The sequence below is a fragment of the Thunnus albacares genome, chromosome 2 (genome assembly GCF_914725855.1).
Source record: "Thunnus albacares chromosome 2, fThuAlb1.1, whole genome shotgun sequence".
NCBI lineage: Eukaryota > Metazoa > Chordata > Actinopteri > Scombriformes > Scombridae > Thunnus > Thunnus albacares.
Window position 1 is genome coordinate 22,148,210 of NC_058107.1, and position 14,920 is coordinate 22,163,129.

A 14,920-nucleotide genomic window follows, 5' to 3' on the forward strand; every position below is an offset into this window, starting at 1 on the left:
TTCAACAGAAAATGTATTTTAGTCACTGAAACCCATGTATTATGTATTTATACTGTAATCTGTAATATGTGTTCACGAAGGTGGAAATGTTATTTCAGTCAGTTAATAAGAGACATGCCAAATGTGGTTTGGTCCCAAGTCCATAAATCATATTTCACACATCAGGGAAAATGACATCTGGCAATAATAGTAACTAGTGCTCATTGTGAATTGTGTGAAAAAAGTAAATGAAAACCCTTTTAAGATGTGCTGCTATCACAAGTAGACAGGAAAGAACACACACACACAGTGTTTACCCGGGGTCGCTGCGGGTCCTTTGATCATGGTCTTGACAACTGCAGACTCATGGCTGCTGAGTTCTGGCTCCTCTGCCTCCTCACTGTGTGAAGACAAAGATGATATGTAAATCAATATGTTTAGTAATTAAATTCATTTAATTAAAAGCAACACACCAGAAACCATTCCCCTTCACATCAAATGTTTAATGACCTCAATTTACATTCCTAAAGTGCAAAATACCTAATTACTATTTGCATTCTGCTCAGTCAGAGTGATCTGACTTCTGTGAGTATTTAATGTATAAATATGTGTGTATATATATATATATATATATATATATATATATATATATATATATATATATATATATATATTACATGACATATAAATGTATATGTGCGAGTTTCTTTATTTACAAAGACGTTGTCCCCAGCAAAATATCTTCAAGAGCGCACTGTACTCATAGCCACCGTCAAAAAATAAAGCATAACGACAAGAAAAAAAAAAGATTACCACAGTCTAATTTTTCAAGTTCCTGTCAAAATACAGTGAGACAAACTCCAGACCACCTACCTGCTGACAGAGCAGAGACAAATATGGTACCAACCAAAACACAGCATGCAGCTGCAGCCAAAACAGTACAGTACTCAACTTCACGGTGCACTTCCTTCTTATGAGTACAGTACGCACAAAAATGTTGCCCATGTGCCACTTTCATAGCAGAACAGAGTCCAGGCCACCCCGTCTAATGATGGATAGGAGACGAGTGGGTTTGCACAGCACAATTTATATGACTCAACAGAGAGTAATTGACAACAGTGGAGTGAAATATAGCATGGTGTAATCAACAAAAGTGCCCATTCCAGATGTATTGCAGACAGATGCCAGACTACCAGTGCTAATGATGGAGGGGAGACAACGTTCTCATGCTACAGCACAGATTTTGACCACATTCATTTCACCCCGCTCTGTGAAGTATCTGTGTATTTTTTTTCAACAAGTACTGTACATAGAGGTGAATTTTATAACCACCCCACTCTGAAGGCACATCGTATAGGTTGGGACATTTCTCTGACGTTGTGAGGAAGCTTAATGGGTCCCCCTGGAAACACTGGCTGTCCATTTTCATGGGTTCCAAGAAATAAAACCAAATTTCGCATTTGGGTCAAAGGCTGAGTAACTTTAAAGGACCACAGTAAAATTTAGTGGTGATCACATCAAATGATGCTAGTACACTAATTCAAATGAGGGAATAGAGAAAATGACCTCATGGGAGCGAGGGTATTTCCTGTCTGTCTACACAAAACAGATACATTTTGCATGCTAGGTTTTCAGTTCATATTTAGTGAGTGCTATTCACTTGCAGAGTGTAACAGATTTAGTCTCTAAAGAAATATAGACATGTTATATACATGGCATTGTTGTGAATACTGGCCCAAGGTTTAACATGACAAGATCTAAGGCGGCACATTTTTTTCTGAGGGCAACATATTCTGTGGGTTACACATTCTCTCTCAGGTCAAAATGTTCTCTCGCAAGACAAAACATGTGTCTCTGAGCAAAATACTCCCTCATGATACAGTTTTTCAGAGCCAAATGTGCTCTTATTGGGGGAAAAAAGCATTTCTGGGAGACGCATTTGCTTCAAGGAAATTTTAGTTCTCTTCTTTAAGATTGCTTTGATCAATTGGCCACTAATTCTAACTATCCATCTGAAATGATAAAAGTAGCAACAGGAGGAGGAAGCCCTGCATTCGGATGGCTCATACAACAGGTGCTCTTTAGTGGGGCTAGGTAAAAGTAAAAAAAAAACAAAATCCAGCAAGTCTTGCTGGATATCTGTCCTTAAGTGGTGCAGACAACCATGGAAAAAACCAAGGCACTCTGTCTACAGGTTAAATAACAGTGAATTTATTCTTCAAGCATTGGTAATCAAGCAGACCAACGCATATCGACTTAGGGACTCCTTGAGAGACTCTGATGCCTCTGCTCAAAGAATAAATTCACTATATTATTTAAGCTGACGATGGAGTGCCTTAGTTTTTTCCATGGTTGTCTGCACCACTTATGGACAAATATCTAGCTTCCTGGATTTTGTTTTTAAATAAAATATAAAAAAAATATTTTTTTGAGGTTTTAAAGAGCAGAATGGTGGATCTTTGAAACTCATTTCATCATTAACTTCCTGTCTTGTGGGCATCACTGCTGCAGAGAGATGAGCTCGTCCAGCTATTGAAATAAAGGGAGCAAAATGTCTCTGCTCTTCGACCAAACATGGCCCCAGGCCTCAAACATCACTGCCTTTTAAAATGATGCAAAATGAATAACCTCTCTATGAGTAACATGGACTGTGTGTATGTGTGTTTAAATACGTGTGTGTTCATCAGGGGCAGCTGAGGAACTTGGGTGGGCCAACAATCTCTCCCCAGACATATTACACCCATAATGCATAGTTGTAGCCGATGCCAACAATTGGATCACTGCTGTCTTCCCCTTGTGCCTGGCTGTTAGGGGACTCATGGGAGACAAGTGTTATGGCAACTGCAGTCATAGTTACATTGAGTTGTGCCTGTATGTTTTGTGTGAGCGGGGAAGAAAGAGTCAAAGAGAAGAGGAAGAAGAAGAAGAAGAAGAAGAAGAAGAAGAGAGAGAGAGAGAGAGAGAGAGAGAGAGAGAGAGAGAGAGAGAGAGGGAGGTGAATAGACAAGCTGGGGGAGACAGAGAGAAAGAGAGAGGAAGAATGTTGCACTTGTGTGTGTGCTGGCTTCATCTCTGTAGATGCTCTGTGTTTCAGCTGCCCTCCCCGCCTCTGCCGTGACATTCCCTGTGCACACACTTCATTTGAACACACAGGACATCCATAATATCAAATGGTCCCTAAAGAGCAGGGGGTTCATTTGATTCATTTTAGCACACAGGACTACCTCGAAAATCATTGATCCAAACTTTCTAATCTTGGAAAGTGCAACTATGTAACTCTGGAAAAGTAGGTGTGAGATATGTGGAGAGAAGAGGAGAGGAGAGGAGAAGAGAGGAGAAAAGAGGAGAGGAGAGGAGAGGAGAGGAGAGGAGAGGAGAGGAGAGGGTAAATTTACCTAAAGACATAGACCGCATTAACTGGAGAGGAGAAGAGAGGGTCTCCCTCCTCTGTGCCTGATTGATGCCAAGACACCCTTTGATGTAAGAGGAGAAATAGAATACAGTGTTTAAACTAATACAATAAACACCATTTGACAGAGAGAGTTGGTCAAATAGCATTCTCACACAAGCCACATTTCATTCAGTAGTTGTTACTTTCAGTGCATTCTGAAAAGGTGAATCTCAACTGAATGGATAAATGGTTAGAAAGGGCCTCTGATTAATATACACATCGTTAAACACTAAACAAGCTCAGTGTAACGACAAGGACTGTGATAAATGCACCCAGCAGACTGTTGTGTTAGCATCGATTCCAGCTAATCAGCCTATAGCCGGCACAGTCCTAATCTAAGTACTCTCCATAGGAAAGAGACTGTCAGACTGCAGAACATATCTCTTCATTCTCATTATCAGCTCATCATTTTGTACACTGTGGTGCTCACTAACTTCTTACAGCTACAGCCAGTGACAAAACTACACTGAATTTGGCTATAGCCTGGTAGTGCCAAATGGCTGCCATCCCATTACCATCTTTATTACATTACATTTACACTCTAACTATTATAACAATTTTGCATAAATCAACAGCACCTCCACCCCTGCTTTTAGTTTCTTTTCTGCAATTCTGCAATATTTTTAACTGCTTGTAAATGTGAGTGAAATGAAAGTAATCAGATTCATTCTAACGATTTACAGGTTGGATTAATTTAACAAGTCACTCTTTACTGCTGACTCCACAACTTCTCTTTATAAATCATTTGATTTTCCCATCTGCATTCTGATACTTTAGTCAGTGGTTCCAAACTTTGTTTGCCTTGTGACCCCCTCAAATGTTTTTTTGGCTTTGCATTTAATTTGATAACATCATCCTATTGAGCAAAATGGTCCTGTAAAGAACAGGAAACGCATCATCCTCATCATGCTATTAGGCTATTTTAGCTCTGTGAAATTATAGGCTGTAGCGCCATCTATTCAAATTATCTGGACGGACAAGCTAACAACATTCATTCACATTAGCTGGGGTAATTGGCTAACAACAGGTGACAAGTAGAACAGGAAATAAGATGCTCCCCAGTCCTTCATTCATTAGAGCCAATTACAGTGTGGCTCATTAATATTCTCCACCATTCAGGACAATTACAGGGGAGCTTAATTGTATTCTGCTAGACTGTGATTGGTTGATTAATGGAGAGCCCCGCTGTTTTGATTCAATAGTAGCCTGTTAGAGCGCTGACCATCTGGACGTACTGGGCCACATATGAACCTTGTTAACTAAAGGGATGATTAAAGAGAGATGGGAGGAAGAAGGGGCAGAGAGAAGAATACATTTATTTTATTTTTATGTCCTTATCTTCCCTGTTTTGTCTGTGCATTATACTACTTTTTACATTAATACACTGCCAACTTTTACACTTGTGTATCGCAAATGTATTGATGGCCTTGCTCTGCATCTCCCTTCTTGTTTCTGTGTTTGTCTTATCTTCTATGTTTGCCTGGAGTCTATTTACAGCACTACGTGCCGCCTGATAATGAGACTTCTTGTTTGCTGGTATTAAATGATAATGAGGCAAAAATAATACATTTCAGTGCCCCCGCTACTCACATATGTAAAGTAACCCCTTGTGTACTGTAGTTCCAACAAGAACTTGTATTATGAATCTCATAAATGTGTTGGTTTTGTTTGAGCATTGAACAAATGGTCCATTAACATAGCTGAGTGCTGTCCAGCAGCTCTCTCCATCACACAACAGATGGTCTATAATTTAACACTGTGATATTCTTTGGATCAAATTCAATCCTCACACACACTATACTATCCATGTGTGCGCATTTTTCATACACACAAACACACACAATAACAAAGACATCCATCTATACAGACACCCACTCAGACTCACATGCACACACGCTCTTCATACTTTACGGTTTAAATGTCCACAGTTGTGTCCACAAGTCAATGACTGATCTCTGTGAGATGCTGCCAAGTTGTTTCACAGTGACCACAGAATGTCATAGTTGGTATGAATTGTCTCCACAGAGACATATGGACCATGTCTTCTGGTGTTGGCGTGGTATGAAAAAGCACAGCTTTTGCACTGCCATGAGTGATATGTACAGTGGACTCAAGGACTTTGTTTGCACCGTGGGTTAAAAATAGGTATACTTATGAACAAAATATTTACTAATAACTAAAACAATTCTATGATAAGAATGAATAAACAGCCTCTCCTCTAGAACCTAATGTTACAATTAAAAAATAAAGTATTTTCTATCCTAAAGTCTCTAGGTTTGCTAGTGCTATCAAGCAATTAGTTGATGAGAGTTATTAGTGGGAAGCTGCATGCATCACAGCATGTATCAACACATTGTATCACACTATTTGTGAACTAGATTATTATATCATGTAGTCACTTTTTCCTGGACCCAGACCTGGACAAAAAAAAAAAGAAATAAAAAAAAAATTGTTTTAATTTAATAATAGTGTAAAACAGCAGTTCCAAGCAGTTTAGACTATTTTTAGCTTTACAGCTGATGCTAGTTTTGTCCAGGTCTGCCCTATCTACCTCTTGTTCTTTGGCAGGTGCAGTTCACTGACGCTTCGATGCTTCTTCTTCTTCCTCAAGCGTAGTGGCGGAACCTGAGTTACTGGAGTGATGAGCAGTGCATTCAGTAATGACTGAGATGCTGCCTTCTCAGGAGACCAGCAGGGTTTGCTTTGATCAGTTGTTCTGACCATTCATGACACATTGGGGAAAACAAAGGGGTTTGAGAGGAATTCAATGAAAAGCTGAAAAGAATAGGTTGTTGATGGAGAATATACAGAAAGAGGAAAAGAATCCATACACACACATATAAAACACACACACTACACTGGCATACTTTTATTTACCTTGCCTGAAATGGACTACAGCACTCAGTGTTTATGTTTTGTGTGGGCTGTTTTGGAGCGCTGGGGGTTAGGGGAGGGGGACAGGGTGCGGCTCTGGGCAAGAAGTCCAGAGGACATGACAGGAGCTCTCTCCTGTTTACAAATACACACACACACACAAACACATACACACACCCATATACCGTAAGATAATGGCAGAAGACAGGAGCAGTGAACAGTGAGTGCTATTAAATGTCTCAATGAAAAATACAAGACAAAAATACAACATCATGTACATAAGTGCGACAGCTTGGCATTGAATTGGCTTGAATGCAAAGTTAATTTATGTGTAGATCCTGCAATATTTAAGTGAGAATCATCATAACCTTGTACCTGACTGGTTTGGTAGATAACACGTGATGACGTGCTGATATATGAGATACACCACTATTGACTTGGCCTTGGGAACTGAGAGGACAGAGATTGGACAGATACATGTAGTTAAAGCAATTAAATTACCTGTCACTGAAAAGCTTATTTCATGTGCAAAATATATTAAAGCTGTATACAGCACCTGTGTTTAGGTGAAAGGTCAAACTGAGCTTGTGATGCCTTCTGAGACTCAATAGCAGGACTGTTTAATTTATGGTCATCACCATCATGCCTTATCACATGGTTACTGGACCCAACCTTTTCTGAGTCTGTGCTGTCCTCTAGTGGTAGTAAAGGGGAACTGCTAGACCAAGACAAAAATTGTATTCAGTTAGATTTTTGTCAAAGCCTTTTTTTGGACCTTTTATGTATCTTTGGGTAATTCTGTGAGCTTTCATCAAATATCCCAGTCTCAATGTACCTTTCAGTGGTGCACAGTTGAAAGCTTGGTGGTTCTGTAAAGGCGCCATCTGAAGCAGCTGGACTTTGGACAGGGACAATATCAGGAGATCTCTCTGGTGCTTGGTTTTGAACTAGTGACAGGTTGCTACCAGCTGAGGAATAAAGTCCTACTGTTTCCGCATGTAAAACACTAAAAGCAGGTGAATCAGATGCTAGAGTCTGGGTACAAACAGGACTCGGCTCAAGAAAAGACTGTGGCATGTTGGCTGGCAAAAACACATCAAGTGAAGTGTCATTTGGCCTTTGGGTGTGGGAGGATGATATTTGGGTTTGGCCAGTGTAGGGTAAAGGTGCCAGCATTGGAGCTGATGCATAGTTCATATTAGATGAACATGTTGGTTGCATGTGACAAAACATGTCAACAGAACTTGAATATGACATTGGGATGGCAACTACATGAAAGTGTGTTGTGGATGACACATTGTTCTCTTGATTTTGGGCTTTTAAGACACTGCCAGGATTGGAAAGGAGGACATGGTTGGGTGTTGTGGCATCCTCCTCTGGCCTTTGCTGATTGGCAGATGACATTGCTGACTGTGGCTGTGGTTGGTCAAAATAAACAGATGTCGGCATGGCCTCCACATCATTCACTCCACTAAAGGTTGCGAGTAAAACACCAACTTGGTCAGAGGATTGATGCACTGGAGATCTGTCACTGGCAGATAACAGAGAGCAGAGCATAATACTATTGGGTTGGTGTGTTTTAAAGGAACACTTTAAAGAGAAGTTGGAGTTCATTTTAGTGTAGTTAGTGTGAGTGAAAGTGTGAGTGAAAGTGTGAAAAAGATGCACTTATGTGAAATCAGTGTTATAGCTTGCGAAATCCAAGTGCATCAAATTAATCTTCAGTCTGCAGAATATTATTGTACGGCATTTATATTTTTTTCATAAAAGACTAGAATTTGTCAGTTAGTTCGTGTGATTTCATGAAAGGCCTGTTTTATTTAAAAGTGATTACTGTGCTGAGGGACAATCCAAGGTGAAAAGGTGGTGTCACAAGTTCAGTTAGGTTATGATTTATACCTGACCTCCCCACTGTCTGTCTCAGATTCAGTGAGGCAACTAGAGGAGAAAAGAGTGAAGCAACCAAGGTGGTAAGGGAGTAGGAAGAAAGGAAAAAGAGTGAATAAAGAAAGGAGGGACGCCACAAACAGAGAGAAAAGGAGACAAGAAAAAAATGCAATCACTTTATTAGCTACAATATAGAATAATACTTTTTCAAACTCAAAACACAGAGAAGAAATTTCAACCACTAGATTCTCGTCTGTTTTCAAAAGGCAACACTATTTCAATCTATGAAGAAACTACAATCAAAGTTAGCATTATCTGCAGTAAGTAAACATAGGGATGACATACTGTAAATGTGAAGGCACTGGAGGAATATTTTACATAGCAAGGGCCTTAAAATAATACTTTTGCATTACAAGCCATTTATAGCATTTTTACAGTCACTTTGCACACCATCAAACCTCCACAACCTGCTCACTGAAAAGAGCCATCCTTACTTGCGTAATCCTTGTACCATACAAAATGTCTCAAAGCACCAATCTGGGCTGTTACATCCCAGCAGCATAGCATTTAGTTTATATACACATAAACGCTTGACAGGTTGTAATCTCTTCCCATGTTTCGAACGCCAGCCACTGTTTGTAACATACAGGCCAAATTAGTGCCAATGTTAACAGATACAACAGATGTAAACAAACCGTTAAGGCTTTTAAATCTATAAAACACAGTCAAGTTCCTGCATTTAGATGTAGACGGTGTACTCTCAGGTAGACCGATGCTGGATTTACCACTTAAATAACTACTAAATTAGAGCCCTTCTTCCAACACACACATACACACACACACATACTTCATGCTACATGTATATTATAGTGGTACAGAAGGCAACAAGGGTGAAACAACAGTCTAGTGAAGTAATATATATGTAAAGAATGGGAATAACAGTCTTTTCCATGTGTTGCTTTCTCGGTAGCTGTATGCAGACTTACAGAACATAATGCATGGCGTTTCTAGTCATAAATCAGAATTTCTGTTTATCATCACCATGTTTCAAAATTAATGTAGACTGAATGATTCATAACGTTTTGTCTGTACAGCTCTCAGCAAGCTGCCTCAGGCTGTTCGTCTTTTCTCATTACCGTGGGAACAGGTCCTTTTTATTGTTTCTATCGCAGCCAGCACTGACATACTGCACATATGTACTACATACTACACACAAGTACAGTCAGTATATGTGCTGCAGTAAAGACTACATGTATTGTAGTGAGTACTGAGAAAGACATTGATGTGGATTTTCAGGTGCATATCTTTCAAGTAGATCCTTTAGGATTTTTTGTTTCTCATCTTTGTTACATTGGAAAATGATGTCACACAAAGCCACACAAGGACTCACCTAATAAAGTATTTATAGTATAAGTAAGTTATTTCCTGTAGGTTTTATGGGCTTCATCCTAATCATAATATTTAATGTTTTGGTGTTAATTAGTATGAAGATACTTCCATGTTTATGAAATCACTGACAGATTTCAAGTGTACACAGAAAGTAACATACAAATGCACTGTAATCAAACTCAAAATTAATGTATGATGAGTTCAAAGTGGACACACACTGATAAAAGGATGTGTATTAACACATTTTTCCACTTCAGTGGGGTGAGCTCAGCATGTATCCAATACTTAATTAAAGGTCTGAATGAGGCGAGTGCAGCGCAGACTCATAAAATAATAGTGAAGGACAAGCCCACACACAGAGAGAGAGAGAAACTCCAGCAGTTCTTTTTCAAGCTCTCATCCCAGTTGTCTTTCCTTTACGTTCCCTTTTCCTATTAGTCTTCAATCTTTTAGCACTTCAACAGTCCAATTCATAAATAACCAGCTACAACAGTCAAATTGATATAGTGTGTGTACATACACAGGTGGACAGACAATCACACACACAGACACAAACACACACAGTCTACTGGACATTGAGGGTGCGAGCAGACACTCCGTGGTGCCAGTCTCTCAGCTCGTTGTACTTAGGGCCAATCACCAACCGAGTGGTGGTCTTGTTCACTCTGCCATCCAGGACACATGAGTAAGAGGAGGGGAAAAGAAGAGAAAAACAAACCAGAAGAGAGAGAAAAGAAGGATTTAGAAGTAGTAGCCCTGCAAACTGCGATGAGACACACTATGAGCCATGCCACAAGGAAAGCTAGATAATACAATAAGAGCTATTACCGCACACAAAAAGCTGATGACACACAGGAAATGTTTAGATGCAGTGAAGATGGCCAGTTTTTCTTTTTTTACTGTTATCATGAGAATAGAAAATGACAGAAATCAATAGGGACTAAAGACTATCCAGTAAACAGTACTCTTATCATTTCCTGTGTCAAAAGAGTCTGTCTTTATTATGTCAAAATACCACCCATGAATCATGGCCAATATGGCCTGAAATGATGATTTCACTGAGTCATGAAGTCACACATCAATGCCCACAGTGAGTTACCACGAGTGATCACGGACACATGGTGATCACATGTATTGCCACAAGCCAGCAAGAGAAATGGACAGCCAATGGATCACATCACACTGAGAACAAGGCCACAGTCCAGCCATGATTGTCAGCAACACAATCACAGGTTATACAACATGCAGCACTGCAACTACCAAATGCACAAACAACCACGAGGAGCACACCAACCATCACATCTATCCACACTCGGATTGGTAAGCAGAGATGGAAACACTTTCAGCTGCTGACATAACAGTATTTAAAATCAACATTCAATCTGAGAGGGCAATTTAATCGGAAGTACTTTTTTAACTTTTGGAGCTGCAAAGAATGGACATTCTGTACAGTACAGAGGTCTGGCTTTTGATTTAATGGCACAAATGCGATCTTTTCTCTGCTGTCTAGACAGGAAGAGCCCACACAGCATCAATACAATTCTTCCCTTACGCAGCAATAATGACCACATCTGTGCCACAGAGATTTAGAGTGAGATTTTTTGTTGCTGGGTAAGTGTAGCTTTTATGTGTTAGAGGCAGCTAATCAAATTGGTTAAATAACATTATGAAAATCTATTGGAATGATACATACATTCGCTGGAATATGTATTGTTATTCCACCAAATGCGACAGACAACATCAACCGATGATAGGATGACAGGATATCAAGGTTTATCACAACCATTGCCATGCACTTACTTTGTCTTCTTGGCTGTGTCAGCGTCCTCATCTTGAGCTACTGTACATGGGACAGAGCAGAAACATTCATGAGTGTATTTTGAGAACACCAGGGCCTGTAACTTTTATAATTTGTCAGTCTTAATTTGAACTTAACTGAGCTTTTGATCTAGACAGAAGTGATACCATCAGCACTATAGTTCAGGTATGTGTGTATGCCATATGTATTGAACAACTAACAGTGCAGTAACAACAGCCTGTGTATCTGATGGTAACATACCATTCTCGGTGCCAGTGATCTGCGCCAGAATTTTAAAGGATCTGGACTGGGTGGTCCCAGTGCGTGGGCGCCAGTCCTCTGTGTCCTCCATTATGCGTTTCCTGCTGGCATCAGCATGGGTGGGCACATGGTAAAAATGAATGTCTGTGTCCACAACGTGTTTCCTGGGAGCTCTGAGGAAGGGCAGAGTTGAACAGAATACATAATATAAGCAGATTTTCTATTAATTTTACATTTCTCTGTCATGTCACCAATATATAAAGAAGTAAAGATGTATTTCCTATGTCTTCTGTGATGATATCATAAGATACTTAAAGAGAAACGTCAGTATTTTTTCAACGTGGACTCTATTTTCCTATCTTTTTGTGTCTAAGTGACTGGCTGAATATTTAGCTGTTTTCGACAACCCAACTCTCACACATTTCAGAATGAAACTTCTTCTTGAGCCAGACTTGGTTCAACACAGTAACAAACAGACTGGATCAAGTGATAGGAAAAGAAAAACGTTTTATTTCTCTGTGTGGTCTTTTCCATTATGTTGTTTAATCTGAGCCTGTCAGTGGCAAAAACAAGCACTTTTAGTGGACGTACATTGACAGGTGCAATTGCCCTAAAGGATTACATTACAACCTATTTCACAGCTGCTGACTGCTCTCGCTCTATACTGGACCAATTTCAAAAATTGTTGACCCCATTAGTCACTTAGACACAAAAAGATGGGAAAGCTGGGTCCAGGCTGAAAAATATTGACCTTTCCCTTCAGGTGAAATTCTGCAGGAACCTATAAAACATTTTATAATATTCAACCTACTACTATAATTCCATCAGTATGATGTGAGGCAAAGACATGTTTTAGTTTTTTTTAGGAGGTTACTTTCATTATGGCATTTTAAATTGATGAAAGAAATTTGTTAACACACAGTCAGTTAGAGGAATGACAATAAACTGCTGATGTTTATATTGCAGGTTGCATGAGATGGCATGATGCACACCTCACAACTAACTAACCACAATATGTTCTTATTAGACAAGGAAAATCACACCACACTTTGTTAAATGTGTTTACTGCCTAGTTTTGAACCAGTCTGATACCTTGGTGGAAGGGGTTTTCTTGAAAACCAGTGACAGAGAAAAACAGAGGAGAAAGAAAAAACAGAAATATACTAAATAAAGGCACATAAAAAGACAACAAACACATACACAACAGTTATATAGACACAATGGAATTATGTGAAAAGACTTACTTCAAAATACTGTGAGGTCCACTAGAAGGTAGGTAAAGTAGAAGAAGACAATCAAGAAATAGAAGTATTGAGAATTAATTAGATAATTAAGAATGAATCAAAGTGAGTGTTAAAAAGAGAAGAGAGTAGAAAACATGAATCTATGGACCATAACTGCCGATGCATGCACAACACAGAGCCAAAACATCTATGGAGACATTTGTTCACATCAAGATGAGGAAAAGTGAACTCTTAAATTAAGTCAGTTTTATTTTCAACCACATGGTGGTGCTGCTGAATTGTCTATTGTTCCACTGTTAGTCATTATTTGGACAGTTTGGAAAGTATTGAGATTTTTTAAAATTGTTTTCTATTCAACTGGTGTTCAAAAACATTGCTTGGTGAATTTGCAGTATAATCATAATTTCAAAAGATGTGTGTTTATGTAGGATGTGTCTATGGACTGTGTGTGTGTGTGTGTGTGTGTGTGTGTGTGTGCACTCTTCCTTGGCAACAGGGTGCTGACAGGCCCCTTACTAATTGACTGTCAATAAATCAACTCCTAGGACAAATACACACACATATACACACACAAGGGTATTGGAGATTTTTGAGGCACTGCTGTCAATAAATCACCTATAAATACACACACCCACCAACACACTCACCTAGCACATTGAATAGACTGATTTATGAGTGTCTCTCAACACATTCTTGTCACAGCAGCAGCCGTGTGGGTGTGCGAATGTTGACAGCTCTGTGCAAGCCTGGTCCCACACTTACAGTTATACTGGAAGTGTCTGACAATATAGCGTGTGTGTGTGTGTGTGTGTGTGTGTGTGTATGTGTATGTGTATGTGTGTGTGTGTGTGTGCGAGCGCCGCTTGTCTGACAATATTTGTGATTTACAGTTGAGGTAAAAATATGCTGCAGCCTTGGCATATTTATCACATACAAAGGGTTTGATTGATTTGAATTAGCTGCGTGCATGTGTGCAGTTTTTGCATAATATAAATTGATGAAATGAAACGAAATTAAGCAAATCAAACTATAAAACATCATCAGGAATAATGTTCTGCAGTAAACTAATAAGCAAATGCATGCAGATGTCACGATACAGTTGGCACACACAAAGAGAGGCGGAAGGTTAAAAAGGAAGGGATGCAGTCAGAACCAGACATGCTTCAGAGACTAACTTTGTGACTTGACGATGTGCTGCAGTCTGCAAAGCAGAGAGACACAGTTTGAAAGGAAAAGAGAAAAACAGAGAACACTGACATACACATGTCCAAATTCTTGCCATTTTACAGTATCATTATCCAAAACTGTAAAATAAATATTCCCTCTGAAACGAAGCACACCACACAGCTCATCTACAGCATGAAAACAACATGCAAGGACAGACACACATGCTGCCTTATACTGTCCGCAAAGGAATAAATCAAATGGATTCGCTAATACTGGAAGAAAAAAAACTGCTGCTATTTCTACAAAGAAGTCAGGGGAAAAATGTGAAGTTGAGTAATTCTCAAATATTACATATTTCATGAAAAGTGCTTTCCCAAAAAGAGTCAGTCCATAATTCATGAATGCCTACACAACATTATACCTGCAACTGTATATTGATCATCAGTGAGAGCGTATGCTGATCTCTACTGTTGAACTGATAACTATAAAATACAAAATAAATATACTATAATAACTTCATCATGCACATATACTCAATATTAATGAACTACAAGTATTAAATAGTGTCAAGCTAACAGGCTGTCATCTTATGGTCCAGTCTGGTCCACAGTGTATTGACTAGTGTAACATGATTTTGCCTGCATGATCTACCACAAAGTCAGTAAAAACTTACCACTCCTACAGTAACTGTCTATAAACTCAGATGAACATTCACAAGGAAATGTCAACTTGAAGGAAGCAAGTCAAAACTATACAAATACAGACAGATCAAGACCCTGTTTCAATAAAATAGTGTATTCTATTGAATGTAATCTGTGATACATGGGGAAGACTATGTACCCAACTGAATTGCAGCTAGTGTGCCTGTGC

General features: G+C 39.2%; 1 protein-coding gene across 12 annotated transcripts in view; it reads right to left on the bottom strand.

Moving 5' to 3' along the window:
- The window catches only part of pdlim5a (PDZ and LIM domain 5a), a 64,400-nt gene that overhangs the window by 8,906 nt on the left and 40,574 nt on the right, over positions 1-14,920 (bottom strand). Inside the window, exons 5-18 of one of the 12 annotated variants that reach the window (XM_044373198.1) lie at positions 14,059-14,084; positions 12,884-12,892; positions 12,732-12,749; positions 11,640-11,812; positions 11,381-11,420; positions 8,204-8,242; positions 7,140-7,835; positions 6,861-7,022; positions 6,680-6,754; positions 6,308-6,439; positions 5,982-6,146; positions 5,830-5,847; positions 3,375-3,452; positions 297-379 (exon numbers count right to left, since the gene is read on the bottom strand). In XM_044373198.1, coding sequence (XP_044229133.1) covers positions 297-379; positions 3,375-3,452; positions 5,830-5,847; positions 5,982-6,146; positions 6,308-6,439; positions 6,680-6,754; positions 6,861-7,022; positions 7,140-7,835; positions 8,204-8,242; positions 11,381-11,420; positions 11,640-11,812; positions 12,732-12,749; positions 12,884-12,892; positions 14,059-14,084 — 1,714 coding nt within the window. The other 11 variants (XM_044373180.1, XM_044373172.1, XM_044373166.1 and 8 more) reach the window with 11 other exon arrangements.